General features: G+C 40.4%; 1 protein-coding gene and 1 long non-coding RNA gene across 4 annotated transcripts in view; one reads left to right on the top strand and one right to left on the bottom strand.

The window, feature by feature from the left end:
- The first annotated feature begins 1,859 nt into the window (after positions 1–1,859).
- LOC142771499 (uncharacterized) lies at positions 1,860–10,303 on the top strand. Its single transcript, XR_012885964.1, has 2 exons — positions 1,860–2,792; positions 10,032–10,303. It is a non-coding gene; the product is annotated as an uncharacterized LOC142771499 (long non-coding RNA).
- LOC119163347 (copine-8-like) overlaps positions 6,481–13,500 on the bottom strand; it is a 40,225-nt gene continuing 33,205 nt past the window's right edge. For all 3 annotated transcript variants that reach the window (XM_075873007.1, XM_075873009.1, XM_075873008.1), the window contains exons 13-14: positions 12,798–12,958; positions 6,481–10,209 (exon numbers count right to left, since the gene is read on the bottom strand). In XM_075873007.1, coding sequence (XP_075729122.1) covers positions 9,986–10,209; positions 12,798–12,958 — 385 coding nt within the window. In that variant the 3' untranslated portion in view covers positions 6,481–9,985. The remainder of the gene's footprint in view (positions 10,210–12,797; positions 12,959–13,500) is intronic.

Below are 13,500 nucleotides of genomic sequence, written 5' to 3'. Positions count from 1 at the left end.
TTTTTGAAAAAAAAAAAAACATGGAATTATCAATGCCAAATTTTTATTACATGCAGTAGACAAAAATGTGTGACCTTAACACAGTAAGTAACAGTAATACAACCACAGTAAATGGCAAACAATTTGATGCTGTTAAGACAAGTGTACAAGTTCCAGTAACATGAGCTCAACATCAAATGAATCGAAATCTACCAGGACACTTTTTTATACTTGCAGAGCCAACGGCTTACACAGCTGTGGGTGTCATTGGTAAAACATGGACCTAAATGTCTGCTTGTTTATAAACTACATAAACAGTGATTTCACATTGCACTCAGAAGTAAACAGTGGGTATCGTGTTCCCTTTCAGCATGTGCATTACTGTAGGTTAATGCTACATCTTCAGTAAAATGGTATATTCAAACATGGTCCATCAAACATGCTCTGGCAAAAACAGCAGTGAGTGAGCTGAGGTAAAATATGCAAATAGCTATGATAACCAGGTGGGGGTCTGAGTATATTGAGCCGCAAAAAATTATTCAACTAGCCATAAATTCATTAGCAGTTGAAACTGCTTCGTTGTTCTCTGCGGCTCAGTTGTGTTATATGCTCGCATCACACATTTCATTAAACAGTCCCTAAGATCAAAATTAAGTTGATTTCATTTTTTTTATTTAAAATGTTTAATTAAGGTGCGATTCTTTTGTGTGTGCACATACATCCATCACCTCGGCCATGAGCAGCGTTGCTCAACACTCCAACAGTCAGACCTTATACACATATATGCACACTAAAAGTAGAGCAATGCACGCACAATGTGGAAGGTGGGCGTTCAATTCCTGCTAGCAGCAATGTCCCTGTTCTTTTTCTTTTTTTTTTTTGTCCACTAGCTCACCTTTCCCTTCACTTAGCCATTTCTAGAGCCCAACTTAAGAAGGCACCAATATTTTTCTATATGCTTTCCTTGTCTGCTTTATTGCCATAATATAATTTGTCACCAGAAAAAAATATAAAGCCCATTAGTTACTTTTCTTCTCATTCAAAAAATGTAATAATAAACTTAATTACTAGAGTTTTACATGACAAAACCATGATATCATTCTGAGGCATGCCATCATGGGAGACCCTGTATTAATTTTAAACCTGAGTGTTTGAGCTTAGCAGCATGACCCGCGTTTAGCTACTACGGTGGGTCTAAGCAAATGTACACAAGTCTTCTTTTAAAGAACCAGCACACATGAGTACTCTTTATGTCTTGAACAATTATATTTGCAATAAGTATGGACACTTATGAATGGTAGAATATTTGAGACAAACTGTGGATACACAGCGATTTGGCAATATGAACTGTAAATATGAAATTCTATAAGGTTACTTGCAGGCAGAAGTAAAACATTTATACAAATATGTGTAAATAGTGCTTATCATGCTGGGTAAATACATATAGCTGTAAATACTAGAGTTCTCAGTACATACAAAGAGAGTTCTCATCAAGACACTGCAGGATCCACAGGATAAGTGGAGCTAATATGCAAAGCAGCACAGTCGCAAAATGTGCGGCCAGGTGTTAAAAATTAAACTTTGTACAGTCTGTGCAAGAATAGAACAAATGAGTACGAAAACAGCATGCTCACAACCGACATGGTGTAGCAAAAAATGGTTGACATATTGTCTAGTAAGAACTAGACATTTCAAACACTGCATTCTGAGATTCATGTCAAAAATATTTTGAAGAGCCTTCTCAACTTTTCCTCACATGCAGGACGAGCAGAGTGGACAAGTTTGGAAATTTGGTTGAGCAAATCTGTGTGGGCATCTAAGGAAAATTCTATCCATCACCTTCAAGTTGACAGTTTTTTTTTTTTCATTTTCAGACCAGGTTAGCACTTTCTGGGTATTTTTGAATTACCTCTGCCCCTTCTGATGTGCCCCATTGCTGAAATGTGAACTGAACTGGAAATTATGTACTGACACTTGCATATTCTACAAACATATATTTCCTTGATGATCCAGAGTGAAACAGCATGTTTTTTTATAAAAGATTTGAGCTTGAGGAACCATAACATGATTCAAGAGCTTGCTTGAGAGTTTCATGAAAAAAGACATGCAGGATTTGCCATAAAAAGTGACGCAAACTTTTTGTAGCTTCCAAGCAAGGCAGTCATCAAAATTTTGATCGCAAAGCAGTCTGGTCGTAGAAGAGATGTACATCCGCAGCCACGTCTGTGTATAGCCAAGAGGAGCCCGTTTTCGCTCTGCGGGGCGAAACTTTGAGGCAGTTTCGGGCTCTGAAGTGCTGCGTCAGAAGCATGTGTGGCCTAGCTGTCAAGCTGACCAAATTATAGCCCGAAACTGCCTGGAGGGTCCGCCTCGTGGAGCGAAAACCGGCTTCTCGCGTGCTCTACACAGATGTGGCCACGGCTGAACGCATTCACACAGCTTGAATATCATGCCCATACAGGCTGTCAAACACCAAGAAGTATGTAGATAATGTGACTATCCTTATATAAAAAGAACTTGGTGCGTGTATCTTACAGTTCAGCCATATACCCTGATTGATTTATATGTGAGTTTTAACGTCCCAAAACCACCATATGATTATGAGAGACGCCGTAGTGGAGGGCTCTAAAAATTTCGACCACCTGGGGTTCTTTAACGTGCACCCAAATCTGAGCAAATGGGCCTACAACATGTCCGCCTTCCTCGAAAATGCAGCCGCCGCAGCCGGGATTCGATCGTGTCACCTGCGGGTCGGCAGCCGAGTGCCTTAGCCACTAGACAACCCACGGCGGAGCAGCCATGTATTCTAGCAGGTAACATTTGTGGTGTTTCTTTGGGGGTGTAGACATAAAACAATCTGATAAAATTTGCTCCGCAATGATCCAGCTTATGTGCAAAGTCGGCACTTTGCAAATGTTAGCTACTGGTGCTATAGAAAGAGAAAAATATAATGCGGACAGGCAGGGATGTTAATTAACCAACTGGTGCTATACTTGAGCTAACCAAATGCAGGCAAGCATTTGTTTGCATTTGAAATGTAATAAAACAAGGATACTATTTAAAAAATCCAAAAAGAATAGAGTTCATGCTTTTGGTTTGTTTTTAGTATGCAAATGATAGTGAAGGCCCCAAGAGGCCAAAATTTGATCTGTGCTTCATTACCGACTCCCCTTAAGTAGACACACTTATAATTCTCCTCAAATGCAAATGAAAAACAGGACACACAGAATGTTGAAAAGTCGGAGCTTAGGTCGGAGCTTAAAGTCAGGAGGGGGGGGGGGGGTCTCAGTGGGATCTTAAAAACCCTAGCAGCATTGACAGGAGATCTATAAACTTTTTTCTCGCAGCAAAGTTTTTCACTGTCATAATTATCAGTGCTTTCCAGCCATGCATGAAGCATGGGAAGTTCTGATACAGAAAAAATTATCATGAGCATTGTCACAATATTTTTTCTCTCTGTAATAAATACAGTTAAAAAGATGTATGTAAACACAATGAATCTGCAGAAAACGAAAGTAATGTACAACAACCTCGGAAAAGAGCAGCACTTCGAGATAGGTAATAGTGCACTTCAAGTTGTAAAAGACTATGTCTACTTAGGGCAGGTAATAACCGCGGAGCCAAACCACGAGATTGAAGTAACTAGAAAAATAAGAATGGGCTGGAGCACATTTGGCAAGCACTCTCAAATTATGACAGGTAGATTGCCACTATCCCTCAAGAGGAAGGTATATAACAGCTGTATCTTGCCGGTACTTAGCTACGGAGCAGAAACCTGGAGCGATGGAAAGAAAAATGGTAGGTGTAACCTCAAGAGACAAGAAGAGAGCAGAGTGGATTAGGGAACAAACGGGGGTCAAGGATATCACAGCTGAAATCAAGAAGAAGAAATGGACATGGGCCGGGCATGTTGCACGTCGACAGGATAACTGCTGGTCATTAAGGGTAACTAACTGGATTCCCAGAGAAGGCAAGGGGTTAGGGGGAGACAGAAGGTTAGGTGGGCAGATGAGATTAAGAAGTTTGCGGGTATAAATTGGCAGCAGCAAGCACAGGACCAGGTTAACTGGTGGAATATGGGAGAGGCCTTTGTCCTGCAGTGGACGTAGTCAGGCTGATGATGATGATGATGATGATGATGTAAACACAATGCCATGTTTACGATTCCTCCAATCAGTGGAGCACATGCACTAATATACTAGCAGTTTCAAAATGTGCTACAAATATATTTGTGTGAAATCTATAAGTAGAAAACACGAAGCTAAGCAATTGGGCGGAATAATCACGTAATTGCCTGTTTGGGTGAATAAATTATGAGTGGTGGGATGCTTCAACCAAAAATGGATTTAATACCAAGGTGTTTCATAACCCACCTGGCTTCACTTGAGTAACCACTTGTGTAACCCACAAATGCGCAACCCACAGTTTACTGATGCCATGGTTTTTTGTAGGTTTTTTGCAAGAGGCCGCTGTGGTAGCTCAGTGGTTAGAGCATCGAACGCGTTGCAAGAGGCAGCTTGCCAAAAAATTGTAAAAGCCATCATATGGGCAGAGCTTTCCTGCACTTCCCTAACCTTAATGAGGCGGTACACTTTACAGCATGCAACGCAACAGCCTGTGCAGGAGGAGATGGACTTGTCGAAGAGTATGTGGATCGGAATCGACATACGGCATACAACGAGGTGACCAAGGCATTCTACTTGGCCTGGTCGGCGATGCTACTCTCTGCCTCACACCAATCTATGCAGAGCTCAAGCAGTTACCTGGCAACAGCTGCAAACTAACATTTACACTAATTGACAGCTATGTCACCAGATATACCCTGATATGTACAGCACCAGGATATGCAAGATCTGCCAGACAGACATGGCTATGCATGAGCATATGGTCTGGAAATTGGAGGCTGAAGCCCAACGTATCAATCCCAATGCTCTCTCGGCAAGGTGGTAAGCTGCTCTGTGCAGCGCCAAGTGCCAACCAACTCTGGACAGTCCAGTAGGCCCATGTAGTGGCAGAGAGGCAACGCGTTGGCATTCTGAAGAGGGAGACTCGAGTTCGGGCTATTAATCTGCTGGACATTCAATAAGCCTTCCATCCATTCCACATAAGAAGAAGGTACGAAATCTGCGTGAGCCAGCTATTGATTAAGGCCATTTCACATGACACAAAAAGTAGCGATTTTCACTCTGCGAATTCGCTCGCAGCGAAAAAAAGGGCAGTTCGCTCCCACCGGGGCGGTCTGCGGCCCGCTACAAACATGTTGGAAAATTTCGCTCTGATCGCAGCAACGAGAGCGATTTCTGTTTGGGAGCCGTCAAAATAGGGTAGAGTCGGCCAAGCTATCAAAATAGCGTCGACGTGTTTGTTTTGGTAATGGCCTCTGTTGCACATTTTAAAGAGTAGTTAGATTGGAAAGTGTTCTTAAATGACGAAACACAAGTGCTCTTGGTTACCGTTCGTGGAAACTTAATAATATCATCTCACACAGATTGTAACATTATATTTGAAAAATTCTATTGTCGTCCACAAATAATGGCAAGAAACGTTGCTCGCCGCTCCAGTCACAGAATGAAAATCCCAGACCGTTCGCGGTCCATGTGAAACGAAACCGCCATTAGCGGCGGTTGCGAACAGAGCGATTGGAGCAAACAGAATGATTTTTTTTCGCTGCAATTGCGGCATGTGAAGCAGCCTTTAGACTGTGGGATAAGGAATATGAATATTCAGTTAGCACGTGTCACGAGTTGACATTGAAGTTGTGTGCATGTTTAGTCAAGGGGCAACAGCCAGTAAAGTTCTCTCCATATGATGCACCTGTCACATGGCTGAATGAACTGAGGTGTTTTTGTGTTTTCTGAAAAAAAATATTCAATTGAAAGCCAGTGCATTTTTTTCTGTCGATTGCCATTTTTGTGATCACTGGGCAAGTAGGCCTATTTTTTTTACAAGGTGTGACAATAGAAATCTTGAGGTGAAACTTCCTAGCATTTTTTATGTTTGAGCTGCTTCTTTGGCAATGTCATTGTACAAACTATGATCAATACAGATAATATCTGCTGACAGTTCATGTTTAGCCAGAAAAAGTAAAATGTGCCTGGAGTGAATGGTTGCAGAATGTTCCCAGCCTACCATGTCGCCAAAGACTCTCTCTTGGTCATAAAAGATGTTTGAAAGTATCTCTGCGGTCAATTTGCCTGAAGGAGGAGCCAAGCCAATTTCTTGGTCTTAGCCACTTGAAACAAATAATAAATACAAGATGTCCAACTACAGTAAAGTAAGCATAAACAAAAATATCAATTGTAAACATGCAGCACACCATGTCATTATTTTCCTCAAGGCAACAAAACACGAACCTGATAGCGCTTTAAACGCTCAAGCAAGATCACTATTGTACTGTTTCCGGCACCAATACTCAAAAACAATATGAAAGAGATGCATGACTAAGAAATCTTAGCGCCACAGAACGGAAACACAAGAAGGAAACGTAGACAACACGAGCGCTAACTTCAAACCAAGTTTATTAGGAAACACACATGAATATATACGAACTCAAATCACAGAAATCTCACGCCTACTTTTTTACACATATATTGTTATACAACGTCATACAAAAACAAAAAATGTAATATCAGGAAATAAACAGGTAAACGCGCATGTGTAAATGGAACCAAGAAAACTTAGAAAAAACTTAACAGCCCCCCGAAAAACCCTACAAACGAAAAATGTGACACCAACTGCGCATGCTTACCTCGGTGAAACTATGAAAACGTGCTCATTAGGAATGAAAATTCTTTATCGTGAAGGAGTACAGACGGATGACTCACGCAATTCTCGCCACGTTTTCGGATGAAGCAGGCCTCAACTAATTCTCGGGTTAACTGCTCTCTGTGACGGAATAGCACAGCTGTTTGATCGAACATTGGAGTACAGCCACACTGACGGCAATGTAATGCCAAGTGGGATGTCGGTGTGCCTTTCAAAGAGCTGTGGTGCTCGCGTAGACGGATATTGAGACACCGCCCAGATTGGCCCACTATGAAAGAGATTGTTGCATAAAAATTTCAAATCTGAAGCTTCTAAGAATAACCAAAAGACAGAGCTGCCCAGTGAATAACAGAAGCATGAAAATGTGTGTTGATAATAAGTGTTTAAATGGCAGAAATTCCAAATTAAGAATGAAGATGTAACAACGGAATTGTATCAAATTTTCTGTCTGTCAGCAGCACAAGCAAAGACAAAAATTATGCGTGCTATGGTCAGCTAAGCAGCATAATAAGTGCAATGACTAGGGATGTACGTACAATAAATTTTTTGTTCAAAGTGAATTCTAATTGAACAGTTCAAACAGCACATACCACTAGCACAAAAAAATCTGCATATTTTTCATGAACCAACTAGTTTGCAAAATATTTTTAAAAATTGGAATAGAGCATGTGCAAAGGTCATTTTTTTGCTTCAAAGTGAAATGAAAGTGACTTTGAACAGTAGCATGATTTAAATTGAAGTAGGATGTCGGTGAAAACCAGTCAAGTATATGTGACATTTCAAAACTTACAATAGTATATATCACTCCACATAACTAGCTTGTGAACTTAGAAAGTGATTAATCAATGTGAGGGTAATATGTTCATTTAATCTTGAAGCAGGTCTTCGAGACGGTGCAGATTGTTTTCTAAATAGGTGGTTTTATGGCATACCACTCCAATTCTACTGTGAAACCACTTTTATAGGGGATTACGTATGGTTCAATATATGCCCATTCATTCAGTTTGAATACTTCAAAATTTTGAATAATTTAAATTCATGTCAAAGCAACTTCAAATGACACTCAAATATTTGTTCATATAACTGAAGTGCTCAAATATTTGCATGAGCCTAGGAATGATCAACAAAAGCATGAAAGGCAGTGTCCAGCTTTTCTAAAGGTTAGCCACCCAATAATGAGAAGTTGTGTGGGCATGTACAAAACAGTACAAGAATACTCTCATATATGATATATGCATAAAATTTACTGTAGAGAGGTACAGGCTATAAGAAAACGACCAGTGGTCCCAACTGCTGTCTGGAACTGGGTCTCAAAACTGGATGCTAGTAATATGGTGTCCCATGGCATGCGCACAAGTGCTAAGAGGAAGATGCCTGACTAGCACTAGAGAGAAGATGCAAGATGCCATGCCAATGCTGCCTGAAAAGCGTTTCAGGGATGGCCAGTACTTGCGATAAAATGTAATGCCTACATATCACTTAAACCGCTCCAAAAAGAGAGTCTTCGTGAATTTTTGGGGCTGGTTTTTACATAAATTTAGGCAGGCATAACATCGATACCACGAATACATTTCACTAAATTGGTGCACAGTTGAAGGAGACTGAGGAGAGGAAAGGAACAGACACCGTCTTGCTCAACAGTGCTTTAAAATAGTCAAATGGATTACGAACACCCCGAAGCCTACACTCTGCCATCATAGATGCAACTCAAATACCAAAAGTGTAATGCAGTCAGGCTTGTGATATGAAAGAGTGTTCTCCAACAGACAATATTTAGTTACATGGAAGTTTAACTGTATACACCTATGCGATATCTAAATATGTGTTGTTTTTTCTCATTTAATCACTTGGGGCCCGGCGACACTTTAGCAACAGCTCGATCTAGCACAGGAGCACGTGAAGCAATAGGTAGATGCCGCGACAAATGCAACAAGAATAATGCAAATTGGTGCATGAAAAGTGAAGTTATAAGTCCTCAAAGTCTTCAAATCTCGAGCGAATAGTGGCGAAGACCGTTTCCTTTCACATTTCACTCTCCCGCTGATGTCAAAGGCCGCTGCCAATCACCGCACGGGTCCCATGAAGATGTGCCGAAAATGTTGCCTCATAGGAGCCTTCACACAGTATGTATTTGATATCGCTCTTCATTTCCATGGTTACAGCAAGCCATATGCGTTAGGTAGCAGACACTTTCACGGTGTAAGATACACACTCTTTAGGTGGGCACTCTTCTCGACCTGCATGCAAGACACGTTCTACTGCAACGCCGCCGTCCGCCTCATGTTCTATTTTTGGCTCACTAAAAACGCTACATGCGTTTCCACGTTACGTTACTGGCGTATCATAGCCGTGTTCGCGGACAAAGTGTCGCGTTTGTTATTCTAAATTTTTGTTATTCTACAAGTACATAATTTACAGACATTGTTTCTTCCTGAAAAAGCATAAAACAGGACTTTATAAACAGCATTGATCCATATGACCTAGCTACCACTATATGAAAATGGCACGCTACTTGTTGCCTCAAGTCAATAAGAGATGAACAGCCTTTGTCATCACTGTCACATGACATGACGTCACTTCCCATAACAAAAATAGCTGATGTGTGTCGCCTTAGTCCGAACCTTAGGTAATTTATCTTTTGAACCGCCCTAATTTTGGCATTGACACTTGCATAATATGGGCACATTCCAAAGTACCACAAGATCCGATGAAAAAGACATGCTCAAATTGTGTCGCAGGGCCCATTAAAGAGTTAATCTACCATCACAAAATGAAGCGATTTTGAGTTAACGCAGGGCATTGGGTAAATAACACCAACACATACAGAAGGCAGGAATGTCTGCACAACTATATATTCAACGCATAGCCTCACATATATCTGAGAATGAGGCAACCCCTTTAATGCAAGTATGTTTACATCTGTGCATGTGTATGTATGCATGCATGTAATATATACTACATACAGAATGGTCAAATTTGAAAAACCTCCAAATTTTTATGCTTACCTTGAATGTACTGTAACCTCCGTGACACATTTGCTCACATTCTTTTTGTAGCATTTCTTACAGATAATGTGGCTTCACTCTCAGCTTTTCAAATATGAATCAGGCTATTTTGGTTCCAAACCTTATCAAACCTATGATAGCAACAAAGCCCACACCAGTATTATGGCCCAGATTCTGTGAGAAAAGTGGTAATCTCTTCTTGTGGTACTGACACTCTGCATACAAACACATTTAGGTTACAGGGGTGGTTGGACAGGCTTGATGTTGTGTTTGTACATGTAGGAAGTGACCTGCCCGGGAATCTCGGCCAGCACCTCCTTGGCGAGCCGCACTTGCTTGCTCTGCCAGGAGCCAGCACCTTGAAGGAATTTGTTCAAGGGCACAAACTGGACAATGTCTCGCTCAGATTGGTGGCTACCAGAGCTCAACTGCACCACATCTCCATCTAGGACTTCCATGGCTGGAAACGAGAATAACAAAACAGTCATTTGCTCACTTGCTGCTCACTGGCCCCATGGGAGTGTGAAATAAAACTGCACCACTTATTGCCTATACTTACATCGTAAAAATGTACACATATCCAAATATATCTGCATTTAGCTCTACACATGAAATGTGAAATGACTAATACTGTCAGTGTAAGTATTACACAGCAGGTGTACTATATCAAATGTAGCAGTTAACACTTTCACGGCTGCGAAAAGACCACTTGTTTTTTGATAGTCCAGAAGACTTTTGTTTTGCTAACAAAGAAATTAATTGATGCTATAGCGTAGGGTATAAAATGATAGAGGAAGAATTGTTCTTCCTAATAGTATTAATTTTAAACAAGTTTATTTCAAATATTAACAAGAATTTGACTAAAATGCAGCAGGAAGAAAATGTATCAAAACACCAGTGCTACTCTGCACATGGTAAACATTTAAAAAAAATAAATATATGTTTTGAATACAAGGTAACAATAAAAAAATACTGCAAATACATATAAGCTCTGTGAGTACAAAAGTTATTTACATGCAGTGAACTCGTTAAACAAAACCCAAAGGTACAAAGAAAATAGGTTTCACATAACAGGAATTCCATTTAAAGAGGAACTGAATTGCAATACAAAACCAATCATAGGAGAGGCATTTCCATTTCACAGATTTCATTTTACTGAGAGTCTACTGTATATACAAAAATATAAGCACTGGTGCCTATGATGAACAAAATGTGAAACAATGTGCACGTCGTCTATGTCAAACGAAAGTTGGCTGCACAAGTTTCGCATAAAACATTCTTTTTCTGCTCAGCTTTCCTTTTCTTATAGCAGGTCTGGTATTTTTCAACTTGTTGTGGTTGGTGCTGGGGACCGTGAGGCACCTTCTCGTATATACATTGATATGAACAGTGGCCTATTTAGAAATCTGCTAAAACCATAATTTGCCCCCTCAGTTGACCACGTATTGCCAAATACCAAAATGGTTTCACTATTTCCTCATCTATAGAAAGGCTCCAGCGCAGTTGAAAAAATGGTGCAGATGAATCATCCATATCCAGCAGTAGAGAAAACATGAGGTGAAACTTCCAATGGAATGTGATGGTCTCCAAATCAGGGAAGGAAAGCAACACCCTGAACTTTTCTCGTGGCATCACTAACCATAAAAAAGGGCCTGGACGTCACTGGCTCCAATAACAATGCAGGCGACGATTGTGCAAATTTGTGTGCTTGCATATCTAGGACAACTTCTGCAGTGAAAAAATACACGAAGAAGCTTTCACTCCGGAGAGCAAGGTACACTTCGTGCCGTTACTGAACACGTTTACATGAATGCACGACAGCTATAAAACGTCTCAAGGGAGAAGCGAAAGTCAGTGGTGGATATTTACTGATGTTGCGCGGGCCGTTTTAAGGAAGCACGTTTGCCGTCTATACTCAGGTCTGAAAGACCTACATCACATTCCGTGTCTGCTAAAACCATCAGCTAGAGATTCCTGCTCAGGTTCATCGGAGTACGTCAAAATTAACCGTTTTTGAGGAGCACCCACGAGCGATGTCTACACCATATCAAAATCCTAAGTGATCACCTCCCGTACTTCGAAGGAGTTTTGAAAAATCCCTCCACCACCAAATAAAAATGCTCAAAAGGTTCAAGTACTTCCTTCACCCTTTAAGGGAGTGAGTTATCCAGACAAGCTGAGAGAGCGCCAAAATTAGAACTTCATGCCATCGTTAGTATACTAACAATAAAAACAGATTCAGTCACAAATGTGTTAAGTGGTATGTGTATTATCACGTGATGATATCATAAAAATGTACTATTGTGAGTATTATGAACTATAACACTGAATTCATTATTTACTCAATCCCTACTCGCAATGTACTAATATGCATACGACATGCCAAATTGCCAGAGATACCTTTCCGCCTGAGCGTTTTGTCATGTGAACATTTTTGTGCTTGCACTCCATGTTTAACAGTATGGCCTTTCTAAAAAGTGGAAGAATTCTGGCCACAAAAGAATAAGCAGTTTCGGCTCCCCTGAAAGGAGATTTCCTCACAATGAAATCAAAGAGATGTGATATGTTGTCTAACGAAGGCTTTAAATTGCGATGGAAACAGCTGGTGTAGATATGAGAAAGGATTCCGTAAATACAGTTCAGTGTATTTATCTGTCATTTCTATATGAATAGACTCCAACATCTGTCTATGCTGTCTAGAAGAAAGATTTTTCTCTTCTTCTAATATTATGGTCTCATCTCAATCAATTTGATGGCTCGAATTTTCTGCATGCTCTGCCAAAGCATTTGAAGAAGCCTTTTTTTTTAACACGATTTAACAAAAGATCTAAGACTCTAAAAAATACGCACTTTTCTAGTTTTCAACAGTTGCATCGTGCTTGCTAATGGTTTTTTCCACTAGTTTCCTGTCTAATTTCCACCTTAATTTTAAAAGTGATAAAACTAAATATTAACTAGTCAAGACAAGTAAAACAAAAAATCTATAATAAAAAAGAGAATTGCGATTATTTATTAGGATCTCCCCCTTCAAGGGGCTGGCCCACCCACCTGTGAAGTCGGCATTGCCCACACCTATGATGATGATCGACATGGGCAGTAAAGAAGCCTGTACAATGGCCTCCGTTGTTTGAAGCATGTCGCTGATGACACCGTCTGTGATGATGAGCAGCACAAAATAGCTTCGGCCATCACTATAATTTCTTGCAAATCTAAAAAGGACAAGCGGAATTATTCTCAGGATGTTTTATTGCTAGTATGTCAAGACTTTGAGCGTAGCAAAACTCTATACAAGAACTAGCCTGCATTATTTAAAGCGACGCTAAATTCAAATCACAATTTACGTCAGAGTGAAAGCTCAAGGTATGACAACATCTAAAACGACAATATTATCAACAACACTGCCCTACTTACCGAGAATGCACAAGAACACAAGCGCCACAGTAGTACATTTTCAAAATGATTCCGATGACATCAGATGGACCGCCTACAATTAATAACTAGTAATTTTTCTAACTACACTAAATAAAGAACCTTCCGTGCATCAACAGACGCAATAAAATGCTGCTTGTTCGTTTCCGTTTGATTCGTGAGAAAAAAAAAAAAAGAACTCTCAGACGTTACTATGAGGAATGGCGCGAGTGGTTCAAATATTCAATTTTCGTGTGGTTACATGGGACAGGTGGTGCCATCTAGCGAGGCGCAGTGAAACAAAACATGTCTGCAATCTCGAAGCCAATGACGGGAAATTGAT

The sequence above is a fragment of the Rhipicephalus microplus genome, chromosome 9 (genome assembly GCF_043290135.1).
Source record: "Rhipicephalus microplus isolate Deutch F79 chromosome 9, USDA_Rmic, whole genome shotgun sequence".
Classification (NCBI taxonomy): domain Eukaryota; kingdom Metazoa; phylum Arthropoda; class Arachnida; order Ixodida; family Ixodidae; genus Rhipicephalus; species Rhipicephalus microplus.
The sequence above is the reverse complement of the archived record's forward strand: the minus strand, read 5'-3'. Positions and strand labels throughout refer to the sequence as shown.